Consider the following 26,550-nt stretch of genomic DNA (forward strand, 5'->3'; position numbering starts at 1 on the left):
AATGCCAAACAACACGAGGTTGGGAATAGCCATGAGATAAAAGGTTCCATTGGAGAAGAGACAATCACCTAGTTGTGATCTGAGGTGCGTAAAGGACCACTCACTTCAACTGTGTACTTAAAAGGGTTGTTTGTGAGAAAAAAATCAAGCATGTTGGCTGCATGGTTAGGATTGTCCAGTATTCTTGTAGGTAAATGAACAATCTGTGCGAGGTTGTTTGTAATTGCAAAAGCCTCAGCATCTCGAACAGCTGGGTCGCTGTGACTAGAAAACGGAAGCCAGCTGGAGTTGCGAACATTAAAATCACGAAGGAAAATTGCCTCACTATTAGGAAAGTTGGACTGGAGCAAGTCAAGTGCAAAGAGAGGAAGTCGAGCTCCAAGTGATTAGTGGGGTTGGGAGAATGGTAGAGATAACAGATGAATTTGACACAATGAGGTAGAGAGATTTTAAGCCAGAGAAGATCGAAAAGTGGAGATTCCAAATTACCAAGTCTCACACAGGGAAAATCGGAATGGACATATGCACAAGTACCACCTTTGAATCATATGGCAAATAATTTGGACAACTGAGATGAGCAGTATTTGAATCAACCGAGTACTGAGATTCTGTCAGAAAAAGTACATGGGGGTTTGGCAGACTGCAAGTGGAAATGGACATTGTTGAGATTAGAATTGAGACCACGTATATTTGTGAAATGAACTAAGAAGTGTTTGGGAGTTTAGATCTTTTCTCAGATAAGCATGTCTATTAGTTTGACAATTCATGGTGTATTCAATAGTAAAAAAAAGTGTGGGGGGGACATGCTGTATGTAATTTTTGGATACGGCATACACATGGTCCTTGACATAACGTGGCCTTGACAATGCCCCTACATATACACCAATCAGACTCCATCCAGTAACTATCTGTCAGAGTAGAGGTAGCAAGATTATACACTAGCTGATCTGGAATCGTCCTAAAGAGTTACCAATAGGTTCGGTCCAGTGTACTAACTAGCGGCTGGCCTGCGAACACCGTTTTAGAGCTACACCCTCGAAATGTAAGGAAGATTGGATCTCACCATGATGTCCATCATAACCTCAAAAGTCATCGGTCATACTGCATTATGGAAGAGATGGGGAAGGGTTGACTGGAACTTAGCTCTGGAGACTAAACATGGATTCCATCACTTCAAGCCTCCAATAAGCAAAGTGGTGGTATTGCACTGGTTGATGAGAGTCATCCACCACCTAGTATTGCCTGGTAACACAGAGGGGCGGCATTCCTCAATGTGGTGTGGGTCACATGCTTCGACCCCAGCTTTCGTTGGTTCACACCTGGGTGGTCACCCACAGTGTCTTGTGTATGGGGGTTATACCGAGGATTACTAACAGTTCCACCATCGTGAAGGTGCAAGCAGAGGATTTGGCTGTCATAGACCATCCAGACTTCTCTGAAATTGGGTCCACTTGACTTGAGTGTCACTTGAATATCAGTTCCATCAGCGTTTTAGATGCCCAGGTAGCAAGTACAGCTTGTCTGGCATATCTGAGAGAATGTCTGTGACCATCCCAAGGACCCAAACATGGTGCCACCTAGAAATGATGGGTTCCACTACAGTATATATAATGTATTTAGTGTATAATGTATACTTCTTATCAAAAGCAACCCAAGCACCAAAAAAAGAGAGCTTTTGCTGAGTTTGAAATTACATCTGGTTTGTTATTATTTCTACCAGCATGTTCAACAGAGAAAGTACTAGGGGTGAGAATATTTTTAACCTCATTATTACTAATGAATCAGATGACATCAGAGGGCTTAAAGTACAGTAACCATTTTCAGTAAGTGATCATGCAATCATCAGTTGGAAGATGAAGAAAGTTTTTGCAAAGTTATTAAAGGTAAAGGCACGGGTTTTAACTTCAGAAAGGGGACCTGACTTGAAGGTGCTATATGGTATCTGTGAATTTGGAGGATTGCCAAGAATTCAAGTTATATTGACTTTTTATTTGAAATAAAAATTAAATTTTTAAAAGGTGAGTAAATGGGGAGAATTTAATATTTTAGAGTTTGTGAAAAATTACTTTTAAAATTGTGACGTACATGCACGCACGCACACAGTGGTGGCCACATAAATTGCATTATTGTAAATTTTCTCCAAAAGCAAGCATTACAATTGAAATAATTGCCCCATGTTTATTTACAAATTATCACAGAAATACACTGCAGGCCATATGAATGTCTCCTCATTGTGACCAGTGTTTGAAATTAATATTAGATAATAAGATGGTAAAAAATATGCCAGCAGCAAATACCATTAGGTCTTCTATAACAGATATTAGTATTTTGTTTGCTCACCACCAGCTTTAATTGCTGCCTTGCACTTGTGTGCCCTGTCATGTACCAGATTCTTGATATATTTGCTGCTTAATTCTTGGTACCAGATATGAATAATGGTTTCTTGTAATGTTATCTTGCTTGATGACTTTTTATCAGCAATCTGTCATACACTTCATCAGCTTTCAATCATGTTCAAATCGGTACTATTTTCTGGTCATGGTAAGGATTGGATATTGCAGTCTTGCACAAACTCTTTTGCTTAAATATATGTATATATAAAAATTATAAAACAATCAGTGTTTGAAAGAAGTTAAAAGCATTATATAGTGCTGATTCTAAGTACTTTTATAAGTTATAAATGTACATAGAATGAAATTAGCTTAACCTAAAATATTTTAATTTTTTGTCTTTTGAATTTGCTTTATGTTTAGTAGTTTGAAGTTTTTAATTTTCATCTCACTTTAATTTTAGAGATTTTCCGTTGCAAATTTGTTTTATTTTGGTGTGATGATTCATTCTGGTTGATATGGAAATTTACATCTTGTCATTTCTGCTGATTTGTTTCCTGATTAGCAAGTTAATTATATTTAAGATGTGATTTTTGTTGAATTTGCCTATTGCTTGCAAAAGGGCATCCACAATCCTTTTGTTATCTGCCAGGCCATATATAAAAATGCAAATATTTGGGAATTTTCACAGGACAAATTGGACTTGGCGAATCATAGCCTTAGAAAGTGCCATAAAAAGCCCAAAATCAAACCAAACAGGACTAATGCCTCCTTGAAGAAGTGGTCACTTTAGTTCCCTTAAATGTTCTTCTGTGTTATTGTTTGTTTTAGTTGGTATCTGTATTTGTCTGTTAGGTTGGCACATTGGGGGATTTATTTGTGTTTCCAGGCACGTGTTGTGCACTACTTTATTCAGGATATTGAGCTGCTGTGCTTCCTTGGGTTAGTACAGAACCTTGATTGTTTTATTTTATTTAATACTATTTATTCCCCAGTTTGATTTTCAAATTTTTTGCTAGAAAATTAGAAATTAGCATTACTCGTATTATTCATAGAAATTAATACTCCCCAGCATTACTTATTTGCTGTAAACTGCATTAGTTATTCTTCGTCAAAATGTGAGCATCAGGAATGCCATTTAATTTTTGAGCAGCACGATTTCTATATTTAATGCCCATTAGCAAATCTAAGAGCATTTTGACCTTTATTCATTTTAATAACTCTTATACCTTTTTATATCTCCTGTTTTTTGCCACTGATTACCATTTTTAAGTTTCTCAATACAAAGATGTTGGCCACTTCCAATTTCAAATCTGCTGTAAAACCCCATATCTTCAACCATTTTTATTTAAGATTCTTTTTATGATGATATAGTCCATTATTATTTTCTTATTTCTATTATACTCCCCTCCACCTTAATTTGTGACTATCTTTATGCTGAAGTAGTTTGTAATTAAGAGTGTATGGCCCATGAAGAATTCTAATAGTGTAGTCTTCTACCATTATTGCTAGATTTAGCTTTCTGCACAGATTTTTTAAAAATATCTGTGTAAATGTATAATTTTAATTTCCTACCCTGCTGTTTAAAATCTCTGACCATTGCTGTTATTTCCTTGTCATCAGTTTCTGTTGCTCTTTCTAACAAAGTAAAGAACTCTGTTTGCTGATTTCTTGAGTCTTTAGCTGTTTATATATAAAGACAAATCTCATCATCTAACTTTCCTTCTTAAATTTTGCATAACATAACTATTGGATGATGTTTCCAACCAATTCACCTGTATTCTAAACTAGTTCTAAAAACTGTTGCTACTCCTTTCTTGCATTGTATCTTATTTCCAGAATAAATTAATTTCTAATTATTTAATTGCAACTCTCCATTTGTGACACTCTCTATTCAGCTGTCATAATGACTTAATTCTTCTCCCAAATTCTACTTCTTTGCCATTTAACCCTCTATTGAGCATGATAAAAATATCACATTAGCAGTCACATTTGGTGGACTTTTTCTACCTTTTGTTTTTTTTCCATGCCTTTATTACAAGCATATATTGTGCTTGTAATAAAGGCATGAAATAATTGAAAATTGTTCATTTTTTAAAGCTGACTTTATTTTCAATCTTTGTGAACACAACTTTTGAAAACATTTTTAATTAATTTTTAAAATCTCCCCCCAACATGTTTAATACATGCTCTTTAGACATATTTTTATAACCTGTTTATTAAAGCCCATTGTGGGTGCTGTCTTCACTGTCAGTGAGTTAAACTTGAAATAAAGAGAATTAGAAAACCCGTATGCATTTATGCAGTCGCAAATAATATGTATTCATAATTTCAAAGAATTATGTATAATTGATAATCTGTTTTTCTGCTGTGAGTGAAGTTTTACAGTTTTTCCAGTAACATAACCATTCACGATTCTTGCTGAATTGTGTGTTTTATAAATGAACTGTGTAGAGCGAGTAATGCTCTTTTTAATTGATAGGATTAACAGGATTACAAAATCTTGGGAATACCTGCTACATGAATGCTGCAATCCAGGCTCTGTCAAATTGGTAAGTGTTTTCTTTGATTTATCAAAAGTGTAGAGGCATACCCACACACTCATTTTTTACAGTGTGCAGGCACAACTTCTTAATTCTTTCCTCATAAAATTCAAATAATGAAATCATAGTTGCTAGATACTGTGTTCTTGACACTTGATTTTAAGTTAAACAATCTGTAATATATATATATATATATATGCATGACATTTATGATATTTAACACATCAAAGCTATGTGGCCTTATTAAATTTCAAAAGGTAAAAATGTATTATTGATTGTTACAGACAGGTGGAATTTAGTATTTCTTACACAAAGGCATGCAGTTAACTAGAGAGTTAGTTATGAGAGCGTCCTTGGACTCAGGGGAGGTTCCCACGGACTGGAGATGTGCAAATGTATCCCCAATTCACAAAGGGGGATCGAAGGGTGACACGAGTAATTACAGACCAGTTAGTTTAACTTCTGTTCCGGGTAAAATAATGGAGTCACTGGTTAAAGATGCATTGCAGGATCATCTCGACAAGACTGCAGCAATAATTCAGACACAGCATGGGTTTGTTAAGGGAAAGTCTTGTCTGACAAATTTGATAGGATATTATGATGTGGTTACAAAGGAACTGGATGCAAAAAATAATTTTGATATCATATATTTGGATTTCAGGAAAGCTTTTGACACTGTTGCGCATGGAAGACTATTGTACAAATTGGAGCAGAATGGTATTAAGGGTAAGTTGCTACAATGGATAAAAGGATGGTTAAATGGGAGAAGACAGAGGATGGTAATCAATGGGTGCTGCTCTTCGGGGACTAATGTTATTAGTGGAGTCCCACAGGGTTCGGTGTTAAGTCCACTGTTGTTTTGTATATTTATCAATGATATTGATGAAGGTATATCAGGCTTAATGTCGAAGTTTGCAGATGATACAAAGGTTGGCAGCATCGTTAATGACAGTAATGGCAGTGTGCTACTGCAACAGGATCTAGATAATCTGGGCAGATGGGCTAAGAAGTGGCAACTGAAGTTTAACCTTGACAAATGCAAAGTACTGCATATGGGTAGAAGTAACCCCAGAGAAACGTACCAACTGTGTGGTACTACACTTAAGGTGGTAGAAAATGAAAAAGACCTGGGAGTAATTGTGCAGTCAGATATGAAGTTTTCTGAGCAATGCAGACAGGCTGCCAGAGCAGGTCATGGGGTTTTGTCAATGATATACAGGAATTTTGCTAGCAGGGAAAAGGAGGTGATTATCCCTCTGTATAAGGCAATGGTCAGGCCATGCCTTGAGTACTGCGTATAGGTCTGGAGGCCTCATTTTAGGAAGGATGTAGATTTACTTGAGCATGTACAGAGAAGGGCAACAAGATTGGTGAGAGGAATGAAGGGATCCTCTTACCAAGAGAGGCTTAAGTTTGCAAATTGCAGTGGCTGGAGACTAGGTACCTGCACAGTGATCTGATTGAGGTATATAAGGCCTTGAATGGGTTGAGCACGCTGAATTCTGATGGGATCCTTCCACTTGTTCAGATTACGAACCTGAGGGGACATAAATTCAAATTTAGAAACGACAGATGTAGAATAGATGTGCAAAAATTTGCCTTTAGCCAGCGGGCGGTTAATTGCTGGAACAAACTTCCATCTGTCGTTGTGGAAGTTGATAGGTTGAATAAATTTAAGGAGGAACTGGACAGGCATTTGCAGTCAATGGTGTGATTTTTTTTTTTTGGCTGATGCTGCATAAGCTCATACACTTGCTTTCTTGCATCACATGCCACTACTACTACTACTAAATAAAATTGCAATTAATGTCAACATTTCAGGTCCACTATGCAATTCCATTTTTAAGATAAGTTACAATATTGTAGAAGTGAGCAAACCTTTTTGAGAATTTTTATGAAAAAAATCAAGCAATCATTTAAAAGCATTTTAAGCCACTTGCATATCTCTTCTGTAACTAAAACTATCTCACATTTATTTTTTCCTTTTCTTTTCTTTCTTGAGCAAACAATTAGATTTGGGACCAAATGCAAAAATAGTGAAATTGTAATTCTTTTCTCTAATTAAAGCGGATATTTATTATTAATTAATTGGGATCAGTGTATAAATATTAATGCTTGTAAGTGATGCAAATGCATTTCTTTCTGTGGTAAAGGTTGATTGTGATTAAAAAAGCGATATTGCTATTAGCATCCTTGATAATTTTCATGATATTTAGACAATCTCATTTGCATCCAATATCTATTAGTATGAGTATTAACCATATAGCACAAGGAAGCCTGAGGCTTTTGCTGCACCAGCCAAAATAATTACTTAAGAAAAAACTGTAATCAAATTTTAGGACACAAAGCCTCTAAATTTGTAAAATGCAAACTAATTTGTTTAGTACAATTGCTTTGTTACTACATAACTGAATTTTAAGACAAACCGAAGTTTGTTTGGTAGGAATCATTATTATAATATCTCATATTGTAAACAACAAGTTACCTTCCTGTTATGAGAGTTGCCAAGAGGTGTACTTCTTAGACTAATAAAATTTTAGGCCAGAAAGCTTCAAACTGTGATATTGTTTAGTGCAATTGCATCATTACTACATAGTTGAATTTTAAAACAAATGAGGTTTGTATGCATCATTATTATAATATCTCATATTGTGAAATCATTCACAACTTGCCTCCTTGAGACTTTGTGCTCCGCTATTTTATTAGTCTGAGAAGTATACCTTTTGGTACCTCTTCTATTGAAATGCAATTGAGCAGCACCCTGGAAAGCAAGGCAATGGGATTTCCAGAACTGCTGGGAGTCATAGTAGAACAAGTAAATACATGGGCTGTGTTAGGGTAACTAAGGGTAGAAACAGGTGCATGTATACTCACATGTAAACCAATTCTAGGAGTGTAGTTAATAAATTTGATGAGCTTGAAGTGCTGGTCAAGACATCAAGGGCAGATATTGTTGGGATATCAGAGACATGGCATCACACAGACATAAGCAGTGCAAAATTGGAATTTGGAGAGTACAATGTATACAGAAAGGATAGATTAACAGGATACAGGACAGAAAGGAGGAGAGGTTATGCTGTTACTTAATAAACACAAAAAATAAGAAAGTGCATCCAATTGATGTTGGGGGACAATGCAAAGTTGGGTCTGTTTGGTGTGACATAAGGACACTGGGAAAGAAAAATGAGAGTAGGTGTGTGTTATAGGTCTGATGAGTATAATGAGCAATTCTGCAGAGAAATAGAGTGGGCCAGTAAATCGGAGTGTCTTATAATGGGGGATTTTAATTTCCCAGATATTGACTGGAATTTGTTGGTTGGTCACTCACCCATTAGCATGGCTTTTGTGGATTTATTGGATGATTGTTTTTTACAGCAGCATGTTTGGGAGGCAACTAGAGGGAGAAATACTCTTGATCTGATAATCAGTAGCCATTCTTCATGCAATAAGAATCTGCAGATAAAGGTACTACTAGGTGGCAGTGATCGCAGTGTGCTGAAGTGGGAGTTACTCAAAGAGGTAACTTCCATCAGGGGTAATGGAAAAGATTTTTGCTTTCATAAAGGTGACTACAGTGGTCTGAAACAGTATTTAAATTCTATACGGTGGAACCAACTGATGATGCTACCATCAGCAAATTCAAAATGAGAAGCATTCAAAGAATTAATCTTGGAAGTTACTAGGCATTTTGTGTACCAACTAAGAAATATTGTTCGAGGTTTTGACCTAAATGGATGTCAGATGAACTAATTAGACATGTGGCAGAGAAGAAAACTACATGGGATACATATAATTTAACATGTGACACAGAAGCCTATGATAGATATAAGCTGGTCTGTAACCAAGTCACAAAGGAGGTTAGGAAGGCAAAGGCAGATTACGAAAATATTAGGCAAAGGATGCAAATAAAAACAGCAAAGAGTTCTTTACTTATGTAAACTCTGGAAGGAAGGGGATGAATCAGATTGGTCCACTTGATATTGATGGTTCAACTGTTGAAGATCCTGCTCAGGTAGCTAACAAACTAAATGAATATTTTGGACACTGCTCCTCGTGGACTAATGTTATTAGTGGAGTCCCCCAGGGTTCAGTGTTGGGTCCATTGTTGTTTTCTGTATTCATTCATGAGGAGTTATTCAGGGAGGGGAATGCCAGAGGTGTATTAAACTCTGGCAGAAAGCTAGATAATCTTGTAATAACAGAGTAAATTGAAGGAGAAATTGTTGAAGATAACATAAGAAAGGCACCTGGGGTGGATGGAATCTATCCAGTTATATTAGAGGCAGCAAAAGAAGTAAGCAAACCCTTAGCCATAATTATGAGAGCTTCCTTGGACTCGGGGGATGTACCCATGGAGTGGAGATGTTCAAATGTGACCCCAATCCACAAAGGAAAATGAAAGGGCGACGCAGGTAATTAATTTCTGTTCCAGGGAAATTAATGGAGGCACTGGTTAAAGAAGCATTGCAGGATCATCTAGACAAGACTTCAGTTATAACTCGGACACAGCATGGGTTTGTTAAGGGGAAGTCTTGTCTGACTAATTTGATTGGATACTATGATGTAGTCACAAAGGAACTGGATGCAACGAATAATTTTGATATCATATATTTGGATCTTAGAAAGGCTTTTGATACTGTTACTCATGGAAGACTGCTGCAAAATTTGGAACAGTGTGGCATTGGAGGCAAATTGCTGCTGTGGATAAAGGGATGGTTGAGAAGACAGTGAGTGGTAATCAATGGACACTGCTCCTCTTGGACTAATGTTATTAGTGGAGTCCCCCAGGGTTCAGTGTTGGGTCCATTGTTGTTTTCTGTATTCATTGATGATATTGATGATGGTATATCAGGCTTAATGTCCAAGTTTGCAGACGATACGAAGGTCGACAGGGTTGTTGATGACACTAATGACAGTACGCTGCTGCAACAGGATCTAGAAAAGTTGAGCAGATGGGCTGAGAGGTGGCAACCGAAGTTTAATTGACAAATGTAAAGTACTGCATATGAGAAGCAGTAACCCCAGAGTAAAGTGTCAACTGCGTGGTGCTACACTAACAGTGGTAGAGAGTGAAAACGACCTGGGGGTAATTGTGCAGGCAGATATGAAGTTTTCTGAACAGTGCAGACAGTCTGCAAGAGTAGTTCATGGTGTCTTGTCAATGATATACAGGAATTTTTCTAGCAGGGATAAGGAGGTGATTATCCCCTTGTATAAGGCAATGGTCAGACAACACCTTGAGTACTGTATATAGGTCTGGAGGCCTCATTTTAAGAAGGACGTAGAGCTGTTGGAACAAGTACAGAGAAGGACAACAAGATTAGTGAATGGAACAAAGGGTTGCTCTTACGAAGAAAGGCTTAAGTTTACAAATTACAGTGTCTGGAGACTAGGCAGCTGTGAGGTGATCTGATTGAGGTGTATAAAACCTTGAATGGTTTGAGCATGCTCAATGCTGATGGGATTCTTTCTCTTGCTCAGAACAATCGCCTGAGAGGGCATAAATTCAAATTGAGGAAAGACTGTTGTAGGATAGATGTGCGGAAGTTTGCCATTAGCCAGCGGGTGGTTGATTGCTGGAACAAACTTCCATCTGTTGTAGAAGTTGATAGCTTAAATAGATTCAAGGCAGAACTTGACAAACATTTGGAGCGAGTGGATGGGTGAAATAAGGGTGTTTTTTTTGACTGATGCTATATAAGCTTGCTTTCTTGCATCATGTGCCTTTGCTAATGCTAATTTTATCGTTTTCCTTTACAGTCAGCTACCTTAACTTTACTGAATATTAGACCAAATTTAAAAGATTAGCCAATTTTGAGATGCCTAATTGTGTCAAGCTTTGTCTCAATTGTATTAAGTTTACAGATATTCATTACCTTAACGTTACTGAATATTAGACCAAATTTAAATGGTTAACCAATTTTGAGATGTCTAATTGTGTCAAGCTTTGTCTCAATTGTATTAAGTTTACAGATCTTCACTGTTATTGGCACTTTTTATTTTTGATTTTTCCACATTTTTTTACAAAGTAATAAGGGCAAAATGCACTAGAATTTTTAAATAATTGCATGCACAAACCAAGATGTGATGCCACCAAAACTTGGTGGGTGGGCTGTGTCATGTGGTTACTAAATTGTTAGGTAATTGTACAAATAAACATTGTACAGATTAAGATGGTGATGCTGCTGAAAATTTTGATGGGCAGATCATGTGACATGCATTGATTTTCAAAGTTTGTTTGGTGGGTCACCAGTGTCTGTTCTTTTTGATTCTAAGTTAATTTAAGGATGCCATTATATAACATTTTAAAGGGCTAGTCTAAAAGTCAAGGAACACCACTATAAGAAACATTATAGTTACTTATCTACTACTTCAAATCCCGGAGTGAGAATAACCTTGGTAGGTGAGGATGAACTTAAGTGATCACTAAATTGGCAGTGGATTTCTAAGAGTAACATTTGATCAGGTAATCCATCACTTGCAGACCTAAACTACACACCGCCAAATTTAATTAGAAAGTAGCCTATATACAGTAAGATTTTCTTTGAGTTACTTAGTCGAAACAGTGTCATAAATGTATGATGTTTGTTTGCTGAATATTCTGCAGGCTTTTCACAGCATGGGTACTTCTTCCATCCAATTTTCAGTTAAATTTTGCCCCCTTATATGTCCTACCTGATATTTGTCTTTTGCTGGATTCAGTTTCACACTGGAATTACAGTAAATGTATATACCATTAAAGCCACAAAATCATATTTTCTACTACACTGGAAACCCTCTTGATTATACTCTGACTATATTAAAGCTTTTCTAGAACTTGGAATTTCACAATGGCATTCATTCTGGTGCAGTCAGAGTGTAAATAAACTCAATTGGATTAACCAAAAATATAACTTATGACTCTTTATGGGGTATAAAAGAAGCATTGTACTAGTAGTGCTATTAGCTAGGCTTCAAATAGACCATAGCTACCTTATGCAGAAGATCTATGAGTTAAAAACTGCAATATATCTCTAACAATTCAAGAGTTCCTAATTCTGTATCATATCTGTAACCAAGTAACTGCCCTTTCTCACAGACTCTTAATTGAGAGAATCCATTACGCTTCTGCGCATTTTGGAAGATGAAGATTTAAAACATATATTGTATTTTCTCATCTTACAGAAAATTAACTTATATAAAGCTTGCTGTTTTCATGGTTTTAAATATACAGTCAGTCCTCGTATAGCACGATAGTTGTGTTCCTAGAAACCCTCATGCAATGCAAAATCGTGCAATATAAACACAGGCCCTATGGGAAAAATAGGGTTAGGTGCCGACCACCCAAGATTGAACACACATTTGTAACCAAAACATTACCAAACACAATAAATAATCGTAATAAAATATTTACGTATTTTATTATGACTATTATTGCTAATGCTTTTATTGCTAATAATTATTGCTAATAATATTGCTAATGCTTTTGCTTCTATCGTAAGCAAACTTGTTTTTTGTTTGATTTTCTATCGAAACAGATGACAGCCGTTCCATCTCTTCCAATTCTTTGTATCTTAATCTAATGGATTTTAATTACACTTTGAGTTGTTCCTGCTATGAAAGTTGTTTTTATTTTCTCTGCATTCTTTGTAATTCTCGGTGTTGCCTCATTTAGGTCTGTAGCACGTGCTCTTTCATTTCACATGGTCTTTCATTTCACTCAAAGCGTTTCACAATTTCATATTTTTTCTCTATCAACAGAGGCGGACCAGTCTCCTGCCTACCGGGGAAACCCCGGTGGGCCGGAGACCAGTGTGATTTTGGCCTAAACCATAGTATGAGGCCACTATAAATTTTCCCGGGTAAGAATTTTTGATCCAGTCTGCCTCTGTTTATCGATATTGCTTTTCTTTTTCTCTCCGAATCTGCAGTGTCTTCACCAGGACACTTCCTTTTCACACCTTTTAAGTATTTTACTCATTTTTAGGGAATAAAGCACAATTACAAAACGAGGAGGCACGCTTGATACACATAAACAAAGCTGTGCATGTGTAGCAACTGATTAAACAACACCGTAAAGGCAGAGATACACAATTAACACCTCACATTTTACTAAAGCACATTTCTAGGGGTTACTACCATAAAACAGTAAAAACAATTTCCAGTTGCGTTTCTGCTAGTGGAATCTGTTATAAACTGGTAGTAAACTCGATCTAATTGCATTTGCGATTATACCGATTTCTGGAATTGTGTTGGTTTTTACATTATTATGGAGAAATATGTTTCCCCTTCGCTGATATAAAAAACATAAATACATTTTCAGAATCTTCTCTTCATTCCTATCGTGTTGCGTTCGGTTGGGGTGATTCTGTGTTCAACTGCCATTTCTTGTAAACACAAAGGCGAATCGTGCATAAGCGAATTCGATTCGTGTTATATAAGATATCATTCCCCTATTTATAAATCGTGTATGATCGAATTTGTGTAGTGTAAACACGTGTTATACGAGGACTGACTGTACATCATTGTTCAGGGGAAACAAAAAGTTTCTTTCTAACCTTACCATAAAAAGAAAATATGTTTAAAAGATAAATTCTTTTCTTTGAGATACCTACCTTCATTTATGAGCCTTGAGCTTGGCATGTTATGAACATAGAACTAATGTGCCATTAAAGCCAACCTAAAAAGAGTAAAATTTTTCCATACCAGTTATCACCCCCTTGTATATGCCATATTCCTTTTTGAAGTAGCAGCATTATTCATCAACTGCCTACTCTTATATGTCTTGAAACTTTTCATCTGATTAATTATCAGGCGAAAAGTTTCAAGACGTATAAGAGTTGGCAAAAGTTTTAATCCATTACCATTATGGATTCTTTTAGGAAATTTAATATTTAGACTTATGCCATTTACCTCTGGACAGATTCTATGGAAAAGTTGTGCAGCAAATGTTCTCAATATTTTTGAGGCTCAGTCATTTGAAAGCAAGCAAGCTTCTATCATGTGGTCTGCCTTCCAGTTTTTGCAGTTGGGTAGACAGTTTCCTCTTACCAACCACTGTATATAATTATACATTGTGCTCTACCCCTTCCCCAAAATTTCTCAACTGATGTTGGAGTTTACAGATTTTTGTTCTTTCACTCACTTTTTTCCTCCTGCACATTAATGACCCTCTCCTATTGACTTAAAATCCTATTTATAGTTTTGCTAATCTCCAGGTCATTCTCTGGTGGTGAGAAGAAAACTTACCACATATTCCAGCATATATACGTTGCACATAAAAGATTACTGTACAAATTGGACAGTGTGACATTAAGGCTAGTTACTACTGTGAATAAACAGATGGTTGAGTAGGAGGAGACAGAGTTGCTATCAGTGGACACTGCTCTTCTTCTCACAAATGTTATTAGTGGAGTGCCCCAGGGTTCAGTGCTGGGTCCATTGTTGTTTTCTATATTTATTAATGATATTGATGAAGGCATAATAGGTTTAATGTTGTCTGGGTTGGCAGGGTGATTAATGACAGTAATGACTATGCTACTGCAGCAAGGTCTACAAAAACTAGGCAGATGGGCTGAGAAGTGGCAATTGAAGTTTAACGTTGACAGATTGTTAATTGACAAGGTACTGCACTTGGCTAGCAGTAATCCCAGGTTAACATGACAGCTGTGTGGTGCCACACTCAAGGTATTGGAGAATGAAAGGGACTTGGGGGTTAATTGTGCAGTCAAACTTGAGTTCTCTGAATGATGCTGCCAGGCTGGGGTTTTGTCATTTATATACAGGAATTTTGCTAAAGAGGTGAGTATCCCATTGTATATGGCAGTGGTTAGGCCACATCTTGAATACTGCATACAGGTCTGGATGCCTCATTTTAGAAAGGATGTGGATCTGTTAGAATAGGTGCAGAGAAGAGTAATCAGATTAGTAATGGGGGAGTCAAAAGGGTACTCATCATGAAAGGCTTCATAAATGTTTTGCAGATTGCAGTGTCTGGAGACGCCTGAATTATCTGATTGATAATTGAGGTGTCTCCAGGTGTTTAAGGCTTTGAACGGATTGAGCAAGCTCAATGCTGATGGAATCCTTTTCTCTTTGCTCAGACTATACAGATGAGGGGGGCATAAATTGAGATTGAGGAGTGATGGTTGCAGGACAGATGTGTAGAAGTTTGCCTTCAACCAGTTTGTAGTTGATTAGTGGAACAAACTTCCATCTGGTGTTGTAGAAGTGAAAGTGTGAATAAATTCAAGGAGATGGACAGGTGATATGGGAAGTGTGGTTTTTTTTTGCTAGTTCCATATAAGCTAGTTTTCTTGCATTTGTTAATACTAATATAAGTTTACTTCTTTTTTTGTTTTCTCTCTCTTCAAACTGCTTGCTTAAATCATATATTCAACCCATTAATTTCCTTTTGTACAATTCTTTTGCCTTTTGTACTCTTTTAATTTAATTATTTCTGCTCTTTTAAAAGGTTTACATTGTGACATTATTACATTGCATAGTAATCCATAAAGAATGTAGTAAGCATGTAAAATATTCCCTTAGGTAGAGATTCACAAAACCAAAACCTATATGCATAGGTGACAACACGAGATCCCTCTTACTGATGCTGTGATATAGGAGGCTTTGATTATGAAACTGAGCTAGTCTTTGATGCCTGTTTAATACTTATTTGCAAATTGATTGCAGTACAGCACATTACTCCCTCTGTGAACAATACCTCAATATAAAAGAGCACATCATAAGAAATTGACAATCTCAAAAAAAAAAAAAAAAAAAGACAACTTAAACAATTAAAAGCAAAATTTTTGAGAATTCAAAGTCAGCCTAAAAAAATAACTCTATGAATTCATGTGATGAAGAAACTTGGGTTTTTAAAAGTTAGTAACAACATATATTTGTATGAATTGTAAATATATTGATGTTAATTCATGTTTTTATATTGACAAACACAGTTAGACACTGAATATAAAATCCCAAGCTTAGGAATTTTTACATGTGACATAACATATAGGTTGAGTTTAAAATTGTGGTGCTTTTTAATACTTCAGAGGGTTGACTTATATTGCGACATATACCATAGCAACTTCAAGCCAGAACCTTCTGAAACTTAGTCCTCTTTTATTTCTTGGGGTGTAGTCTGCCACCCCCCCATACTTGAAGAGCATTCAGGTCAGGTTTCTAGACATGATCATATTGCTTTATTGGAGATAATTTCTTAACATATTACAGATATTGCTGCTTCTGCATTGAAAAAACTAGGCCTTCTCTTTAACTTTCAGCCTTAATTCTGTTCTAGACAGCTACTGACTCTGTATAGATCACAAACTTTACCATGGAATATTGCTCTCATGTTTGTGGGTGCTCCTAGACCCATTCTTAAAGCCATTATAGAACTGTTGAGTGGTTTTTTTTTTTCGTTATTTGGTTTTTAGGAGCATTAGCAACTAAGGCCATATTGCTCGGGGGATATGCGGTGGTCATTCCCTGACCTTTCCGCATCCTCCGTATTTGGTGGTGACGGGCTCGAACCTCGGTCTAATCAAGAAGCGTGTGCTACGCACTGCTGCTCCTTCCCACCTGGCTATGGAGGCGCCTCTGTTGAGTGGGCGTGCCTATATACGAATCATTTCATAACCTTGGAATAGGCAAATTATAGTTTAAAAATGTTCACTTTGTGATGCCATTCTCTATTTTAACATTATAATGGATATGCAAGTATTTTTTTATTTTTTTTTATTAAACATGAGAGGTATTACAACCTGATATTAGATTTGAACTTCTGTAGATTGTAATTTTCATGAAATATATATGAAGGAAGGTTGTTCCAGAAAATGGAAGTTTAATGAAGAAGAAAAGTTGGTTCTGTGGATTTGAAGTTAGGCAGTAAAAGGATATTAACTGGTTGTGGCACATGTTCAGACTGCTTTGGAAGAGAGAGAACTGGAATTATAGAAGCCAATTTAGAAGAACAGTGCCCATGGAAGTATCTATAGAAAGGGGATGCAGCAGAAACAGAATGCATATGAGACAGAGAGTGGAGAGATTCTGTTAGAGATGTGGGTCTTTAACTTAATTTCCATTCTTTTGAATGGAATCTAGAAGCCTGAGAGAGGTTTTGGGGCAACTGCCCCAGATGTGGAAACAATATTCCATGGTAGGGCAGATTTGCGATTTGTACAGAGTGAATGAATAAAAATATGAAAGTATGAATAAATAATGCATATTTTAAACATTGCATATATATATTTTTTAAAATAAATTTTTAGAACTAAAGCATCTGTTACTGCATTTATGTTCTTTATGCTCTGTTCACATTGTTGGAATAATGCAAAGAAATAGTCTAGAATTGTATGCTTAGAATATCATTCTTTATTTTAACATTGTAATGGGTATGAGAATGAATACACAGTGGATATCTTTCTATACATTAAAATAATTTTCCTCCTAATGATATTTATTCAGCCAATGGGAGAAGAGAGTGCGGGTTACGTGGTAATATGTAACAAATACAAAAATATGTAACAGAGGCTTGTTTTACTGTGGTAAAACAAACATCTGTTTAAGAGTGGTCACACGCTATGTTTATCTAACATGACCATGCAGTACCATTCTTGATTTCCATATGTAATGTATTTATTTAAATAAACTAAATGCAATAAGGCAAATATTTTAAGAGTTTAAGATTCTGTATCTATATAATATCAATGTAGATGCACCATAGACAACTCTTTAAAAAAAACTACGATCGTAGTGTGAAAGGCACCCATCAAAAGCTCTGAAACAGTGCCGTCTGGGTGATGGTGCCCACTGAGAATAGGTGACAATAGTCTTCTCTATTAGTAAAGCATTACTTATTTGAGGTAGTGCAATACATGGTAACTCGTTGTTGAAGGATGAGCACAATATGAGATACAGAAGAAATGATGCCTTTCGCACTATGATCGTAGTTTTTCTTTAAGAGTTGTCTATGGTGTATCTACAATTATTATATAGATATAGTAATGTGTTTATGTATTCATAGCTGAGGAAGAGACACACACAAAGTCGAAAGCTTCTGTAAATATTTCATTTTATTTTATGAAAAGAAGCAAGTGCAGCGAGCAGGCGTGAAGCCCCCTAGTAGGTATGAATTAATGGCTAAACAATGACCAAAGCAGTTGACAACAATACCATTCCAGCTATCCAGTTTCGGCATGAAATTTTGAAATGCAAGATCAAAAAATGTACTCTACACACAAAAACCGTACATGGTGTTTTAGCAGCTTGATAAATGGAAACTTGAATTACCTGACATAATAACAATTGAGTAAAACCAAATATGTCTTCTCCTATGGATAAAACATCCAAATAGATTGTCAACATGGAGAACTACAAAAACTGAACACAATTTGGAAATACATCATGCTACTACTAGCCTAAGACAAAGATAACTGTGAGGTATTGGCATGGAATGTTGATACTTCGTAAAATTTTGAACCTTCTCATATCATAAACCTTTCTTTCCTTTGAACTCTTTACAAGACTATCTATAACATTTTTTTTCAAAAATGGAGTAATGATTGCTTATGTATATACATGTAATTAATGTATTTAAATATTAAGTTTATTGCTCCAAACACTTGTGATGAATCATCATACTTTCATTTTTGCATGAAGCAGACTGTAATATGCAAGCTACCATAAGAGGCTCTATATATATGAAGGACAAGAGAGTTGTCTGTGGAATATGTGTTTGTTATATATTCAGTTAAAGAAGCTTAAACCATAAAGAATATGTTTTAATATGTGCAGGCAAATTATTCCTTAAGTGGTAACAAGATAAAAGGTTATTTTGGACTTACCACTAATGAATCAAAATTACAAAGCAAAGCTTTCCATTTAATGAAGAAAAACTTTCCACTAATTTTTTTGAATGAAATTTGCATTCTTTGAAATGTCAGTTTAAAAATGGGATGCTTTGAAATGAAATGTTTTACTAATAAATTATATCTGTTACACAAAATATATGTTCCTGAAGTTATTTTTAAGAAATATGGGAAATAATCTATAAAAGGAAAATAATTACATGTATTATATTCTGTGTGAATTGGAATCTAAAGAACTAAAAGAAGTGGCCAAATAGAAGAGGATTCAAATTGAATTTTTTTATAGTAAGAAAGTTGCTGTTTCAGTGCAGGACTTTGATTGTATTTGTAAAATGGTTTTAGAAGAAATTAGAAATAGTCTGGCAATGACAAATCTTAGTTATAAGGACAAGAAATATTTAGATGTTAGTTTTTATCTTATTATGCATTGTTTCTGTTATGGAATCCTCATTTGTACATATCTTGTTGAAACAGTACTCTTGCAAAAACACTGCATACAATCTTTCAGTGTTCTTTTAGGAGGACACTAAGGTTCCTTGATCAGTGCATGCTTTAGGGTAACCTGACTTTCCTTGTTTTTAGGACAGTTTCAAACTTGGAATACCTTTTCTTTGTTGGTTGAAGTTAAAAGGAGTGAAAGGGGGGAAAAGATAGATCACCAGACTTATTTCATCATTATTTATGCTTGTTTTATTATTTATGAAAGGTTCAGATTTCTGGGATAGTGATTTTTTGGTCACAGGAACATGACATGAGAACATCATTTTTATCATTATTTATCATCGTTTTGCTGTTCCATGGGCCAACATAAGAAACCTCACCACCATGTCATGTCCATGAGCTTCTCTCCTTCATTGATTTCTCTCCAATTTCCTCCTCTCTTAATTGGTCTTTATCATGTCTTTCCACCTCATTCGTCGTCTCCCCCTTGGCCTTTTGTCCTTTAGTTACAAATCAAACATTCTTCTTGGCAAAAGCCTCTTGTTCATCCTCATGACACATCTGAACCATCTCAACAAGATCTTTCAATCCTATTCTTGGAGCCTCTCTACTTGGATCTTCTCCCTAATCACATCATTCCTAATTTTGTTACATCTTATCCTTCCGTCTGTGCTCCTCACAAACCTTATTTTTGGCCCCCTGCATTCTGCTTTCATCCTTTTTCCTCATAGTCCAAGCTTCAGATGCATTTGTCACATTTGGCATGTAGTAGGTCTGGTAAAGGCATTCTTACACTTGAGTGGTATGTTCCTGTTCCAGATCAGATCTCTTGCCTGTCCTGGTTACTTCTTCATCAATCTCTCCAGTCTTGGTGACAGTACTTCCTAGATACTCGAAGTTGTTAACCATTTTCAGCACCTTCCCTTCCTTTTGCAGTGTATCCATCAGGCTCACCACTCCTCTTTAAAACCATTATTCACTCTTCTCCTGCCTGACTGAAACCAGTCCAAAATCATTGGCCATACTATCCACACATCAGCTTGCCATTGCACTTGTTTGCTGTTCTTCCCCCATATACAGAGGTCATCTGCAAAGAGCATCACTTTCATCTGATCTTGTCCAAGTTGTTCTGCAACTCTACATTGCACATCATTCATGACAGCTATGAATAGTAGCAGTGACAGGATGCCTCCTTGTCTCAAAGCTGAAGTTATTTTGAAGCTCTCTGTCAGCCCAACCACTGTTCTTACTTTGCTCACTGTGTTGATGTAGATATTCTCAGTTCTCTTCACAAGATGCTCCTCAATCTCCAAGTTTCTCAAACCTTCCCACACTTTCTCTCTCTCTTCACAGCATCCAAAATTATGTCCAAAAATGCCATCCATAGTTCTTTGTGTTCAAAAAATTTTTCCATCAGTTGCCTGATACAGAAAATTAGATCCACTGTTAATCTGCCAGGCCTAAAGCCATACTGTTCCTCAGCCATCTGAGTTTCAATCGTTCCTCTTATCTTCTGCTCCAACCCCCTTTCATACGGCTTGCTCACATGTGATGTCAGTGTGAGACTGTCCTGCACATTCAACAGATTTTCGAAATACTTCTACCGTGTTTCTTCTCTTATCTTTTCATCCTTGGTTATTAGGTTCTCGTTCTCATCAATCAGATATTTGCACTGCTCACAATATCTTCTCCTATTCCTGACCATGCCATACAGCATCTTTTTATTACCATCGATACCTTGTAGTGTTTCATTCCATTCTTCCAGCCACCGCCTTCTCTCCTCTTGGCCTCCTTCTTTGCAGTTTTATATCTCTCTTTATTCTCTTGTTCTAGAAATAGGTCCTGAATTCATTATTCTTGTTTTTCACAGCCTATCTCATTGCACCATGGGGTTTCTTTCCACTTTCTTCTGTTGCTTGTCCTTCTGCATACCTGCTCTTGTCAACCCTACTATATAGTGTTTGAAAGCTTTCCATTCGATGTCTATGCTGTTCACCACTGTCTTGGGTACAACCTTCCTGAACTGTTTTCTGAACATTGTCCCTTTTCCCTCTTCTTTTAATTTCCATACCCGTAGTTTTCTCTCTCTTGTTATCTTGATCCTCTTCAATTTAGAGAACCTTATAGCTCCAACAAGTAACCTGACCACTGCCTAGAGAGAGACACTCGGAATGACCTTGACATACACTAATCTTCTATGTAGCTCCTTATCCATCAATATATAGTTGATGAGGATTCCTGTTGACTGTCCCATCCATATCTAATCACTTTGTGACTCTTGCTCTTCTCAAACCAGGTGTTTCCTATAACTAAGCTGTTCCATAAGCAGAAATCCAGCAGTCTCTCACCATTATCATTCCTAGGTCCCCACCCATGAAGTCCTCCAGTCCTCTCTCTCTCTCTCTCTCTCTCTCTCTCTCTCTCTCTCTCTCTCTCTCTCTCTCTCTCTCTCCACTCCAACTTTTGCATTCAGGTCACCCATAATGACTCTGTCTCCACCGGTGATGTTCTCTTTTAGCTTACTTTCAAATTCTAGCTTCTCTGTTTCTTCACAATCAGCACGTAGCATTGTACTATCTTCAATGTCACAGTCATTCATTTGCAGTTTTTAATTGACACAAGTCTGTCGCTGATGTTATTCATCTCCAGTAGCCTTTCCTTCATCGTTCAATCTATAATGATAGCTATGCCCTTCTCGCTATATTCCCTCCAGACCAGTAGAGGTAATAGCCTCCTCTTAACTCTCTATACCCATTTCCTTTCCATTTTGCTTCACTCAGTTCTAGAATGCTAATTTTTCTGTCCATTGATATATCCACACACTCCTATTTTTCCTGACAATGTCATAATATTGAGTGTGGCTAGTTTAATATCGGTTACCTTCCTACTTGGTGTTGATTGCACATCAGGCTTGGGGCCGTCATAGATATCACTACCAAGATGGGTTGTGTCATGTCTAGGATTATTACATTTTATTCTTCTGAGGCCTATTTTTCTGTTGAAGGCAATGAATTTAAGCAGCTGATCTGCCAAACCTGCCACAGCCGTAATAGGTGCGGTAGCTCTTATTTAATGGAAGAGCTTCGTTGCCATGTCACAGTGCTGTCATTGGATACATGTAGTTTTTCTGTGTAACCACACCTCCAGTTACCCACCTACACCCTGTTAACACTGTCTCGTTGGTCCAAGATTATTGCTTATTTGGGTTTCCCCTTATTCTCAGCTAACCCCCATATCTGAGGGCCTTTTGCTATCCACCACCTGCAAACCACCCAGTAGCTAAGTGGGTCACCCTGAGCCAGTGACATGAGAACAGTGAGGTCCAAATACAAAGGGTTCACAGAGAGAGAGAGAGAGAGAGAGAGAGAGAGAGAGAGAGAGAGAGAGAGAGAGAGGAGAGCTGTTAATTAATGGTGAATGGTTGTCCTGGAGCTATTTCCTCATGGTAACGAAGTACATAGCTGCCCACTCTCGAGATTTATGATGGAGAATTCATCATTTTTGCTTGGTTTGACCCTTCTCCGTCTTTGCAAACCTACATTTCTCCATCTTTTTCTTTTCACAATTGGAATTTTTAAAAAAACCCATGAAAGTTTCTGCTTATTTTTGTTAACAAACCATCTGTTAGATGTGCTGTGGTAGTCTGTGTTGCAAAGTAGAAATGCAGGATAATAGATGGCTTGCTGTTATGTGCATTTCATGTTACTTGTGCAGTGTAATGCTAATTAACAGTGTTTCTCAGTAAAATGTCTTGGTACGATTTTCCACTGTAAAATACAGTGGAAAATTCTAAAAGACAAATACATTTGAACTTGGTTAAAACGAGCATGGAAATAATGAGATCACGGCTGTAATGAGCCATAATGATTTTAATTTATGCATATTCCCATACAGTTGCTTACTGTTATAACAAGCATACTACATGGATATACGGTACAAATTTTGGTAACTATGCAAACGTGCAAACATTCTTAATTGCTTAGCTAGTCAAAAAAACCCAGTTCTTCGAATAGACATAAATGAAAGGGGCGACAGCTGTTATGACCTTGGATTAAGAGCCAGTTTATGACCTAACCTTGCCCTTTCAAGGACAGGGGCTATACAATAGTGCATTGGCATTCAGCTTGTAATTTCTATGGTTGTATTACCCTATTTACAGATTGTCTTGTATTCACTGAACCATATTTTTATTTCAGGACTTCTAAGAAATTTGGAAAAACAATAATTGTTTGTATGCAGATCACCTTACTGTCATTTTAAAGTAAAATCAGTTAGAAGCAAACCATTCCTTCGGAAACATATCTACTAACAAAACTCTCTTGATTCACGAAAAAGTCAAAATTATTCATGAGTTAGAACATGGTGCAAAAAATGTTGAAGTGTGTAAAAAGTTTTCTTTGTTCTCTTCAACAACATTGTGGAAGAATCGACGTTGTGGAAGAATAAACATGTTTACATACTGTCATTGGAAAAGAACATAACCAGAAAAAAAATTGGAAAGTACAAGGTTACAAATGTCAATGAATCATCAACATTTGCAAAATGATTTGGGCACGCCATTTTGTATGCAACAGTGGTTGGCTGGATCGATTTAAAAACTGACATAACATCGTTTATGCAAAAATTAGTGGAGAATCTCAATCTTCAGATCTAATAATGGCAAATGAATGGATTGACGGTGTTTGGACAGAAATCAGGAAAGATTTCATTGACGAAGACATCTGCAAACCCAGGGTCCTGAGCTGGATATCATCATTCTTCTCTTTCTTGGTGATTCCTTTCTACTTCTCTCTCTCTCTTTCTCTCTCTCACTCTCACTCAGGGGGGTAACTTGGGAATTTTTTTTTTATTTTTTTTTTTGGCTGGTGCTGCATAAGCCTCAGGCTTCCTTGTACCATATGGCCATTAATAATAATAATAATAATAATAACAATGCAGAAGAAACAGGACTTTTTTTATAATTTGACACTTGATAATACATTTAAATTTAAAGAGGAAAAATGTTTTGGTGGGAAAAAAATCAAAGATTCGCTTGACGGTGCTTGTATGCACAAATATGACAGGAAGTGATTAAAAAAAAAAAAAACTGTTATTGGAAAATCGTTAAAACCTCGGTGTTTCAAAAGCATAAGGAAACTTCCTGTGGATTACACTGCAAACAAGAAAGCTCGGATGACTTCAGATATTTTTTGTCAATAAGTAAATGATTGGAATAAGGAGCTATTCAAAAAGAAGAAAAATATTTTATTGTTAGTTGATAACTGTGCTGCATCCCCAGATTCAAAATTTGTCCAACATTAAGCTAGTGTTTCTGCCTCCCAATGCAACATCACTTTTACAGTCAATGAATATGGGTGTAATCAAGAGTTTGAAAGAATTTTATAAAAGATTTATAGTTCTACATCTAATCATTCAAAGAGAACAGAAACTTAATGAGTCTATATCGATATTGGATCTTATAAATTTATTAAATGATGCATGGAACAACGTTACTTTGACAACCATATTGAATTGCTTCAAGAAATTGATATTAAATTCAAATGAAATTTCAATCATAGATGAAGATGATGGAAACGAAGAAAACAACTTACCATTATCCAAATGGTTGCCATGTAACAACGTTGTAGGTTTTAATAATAACATCGATGAATTTGTACGAGTCAATGACAACTTGTTAACTAGTGGTCTTCCTAAAGAGAGAGTGAAGTAGTGGTCTTCCTACAGCATCTACATTGTAGATGCTGTGCTTAACAAAGATGATGGTAATTGTGATGATGATATGATGATAAGTGAAAGTGAATCAAAATTAGTGCCAACACTCTCCCAAGCTCAAGGTTCAAAAATATTGACTAATGGACACATTAGTCAATATTTTTGAAGGAACCGAGGAAAATAATGAGACTTTTAACTCGTTCAGTGTTTTAAGGGGGAACTTGAGAAATATCAAAGTGAAATCTTTAAAACAAACATCAATTTTAAGATTCATAAATAAAAAGACTAATTAAAATTGCATTTATTATTAATTAGTATTGTTTTTAATTACAAAGAAATAAATTGTGTTTAGTATTAAGTGTATGGTTTTAAAATTACAGACAAATAAATTGTTTAATATTAAGTGTATTGTAGTTTATACAAGCATATTAATACAAATAATATGTAGGTATACATTAATACTATTTTTTTCTCCCTAATATTTCTTTTTTTTTTTTTTTTTTTCTATCTTTTTATCAAGTTATTCAGAATTAAAAAAAAATAGGAGGTAGATTTAACTCATTACTGATATAGTGAGTTGATGCTCGTTATAATCAAGTTCGACTGTATATTCAAAATTTTCTGTGTATTGTAAAATCTCAAAGATGTTGCATTTCTTAGTGACAATGATGTCATATATGCTGAATGTTTATTTGCATGTTTTGTCATAGAACATAATCTTCCTCTGTGCTGATCACGCGTACATGCTGTTTGGAGATGTTCCCAATCATGAAGTAAAAAAAATACAGTTGTGGAAAAAACAAAAACTACAGCCATTGTTAATGAAAATGCATATAGGGAAAGAAGAGGCAGTAGTGATGGCTCTGAAAAATTTGCCATGTTTGATTACTATAGATAGCAGAAATCATAATGATTCCGCGCAGCACCCCATTGTGGTGACCTTTTCTAGTAAAAAGGATTATTATGTTATGATAAAATGAAAAACTGGAGTAGCATGGATATTAAAACAGTGATTGAGCAGTTGGTGGAAATAGGCTGTCATTGTCATCTTATTCATCTTATTAATTTGCATCCTGAAAAAGCTGTATACCTTCCTGTACAAGATGAATACCTGGGTGGAATTTTACTGCTGTCTAGGAAGAAGTGATAAAGAGGTAAGATAGATTTATACAATTTCAGTTGAGTAAAAACGATTTTGAAGTGCACACCCACACAGTGTGTGTGTACGTACACATATATGCTTGCTTTGATTGAATGTGACTATCTTTAATCAAAGAGACTGGTAGAACAGCAACTAGGGTTGATGGTGCCCAGGACAGATAAAAAAAAATAGCGCCCCTTGAAAACTGTTCTTTCAAAATTTGTACTCAAACTGGTTACTCGTTATAATACCAGTTACATTAGTATTAGTAGAGACATATGATGCAAGAAAGCTTATTTAAGCATCAGCCAAAAAAAAAAAAAAAAAAAAACCCCCTTCCCGTTTCACCCATCCATTCTTCCAAAAGTTTGTCTACTTCAGCCTTGAATTTATTTAAGCTGTCAGTTTCCACAATGACAGATGGAAATTTGTTCCAGCAATCAATCTCCTGCTGTCTAAAGGCATTCTGCACATCTATTCTACAACCGTCTTTCCCCAATTTGAATTTATGCCCCTTGAGGTGCAGAATCTGA

At 36.1% G+C, this 26,550-nt stretch overlaps 1 protein-coding gene across 1 annotated transcript in view; it reads left to right on the forward strand.

Moving 5' to 3' along the window:
* LOC150087340 (ubiquitin carboxyl-terminal hydrolase 20-like) overlaps window positions 1–26,550 on the forward strand; it is a 561,531-nt gene that overhangs the window by 108,421 nt on the left and 426,560 nt on the right. The window contains exon 5 of the mRNA XM_090372003.1: window positions 4,813–4,882. Within this exon, the coding sequence (XP_090228129.1) occupies window positions 4,813–4,882 (70 nt within the window). The remainder of the gene's footprint in view (window positions 1–4,812; window positions 4,883–26,550) is intronic.

Source organism: Mastigoproctus giganteus, chromosome 4 (assembly GCF_048544385.1).
Source record: "Mastigoproctus giganteus isolate SK-2022 chromosome 4, ASM4854438v1, whole genome shotgun sequence".
In the NCBI taxonomy this organism is placed as follows: domain Eukaryota; kingdom Metazoa; phylum Arthropoda; class Arachnida; order Uropygi; family Thelyphonidae; genus Mastigoproctus; species Mastigoproctus giganteus.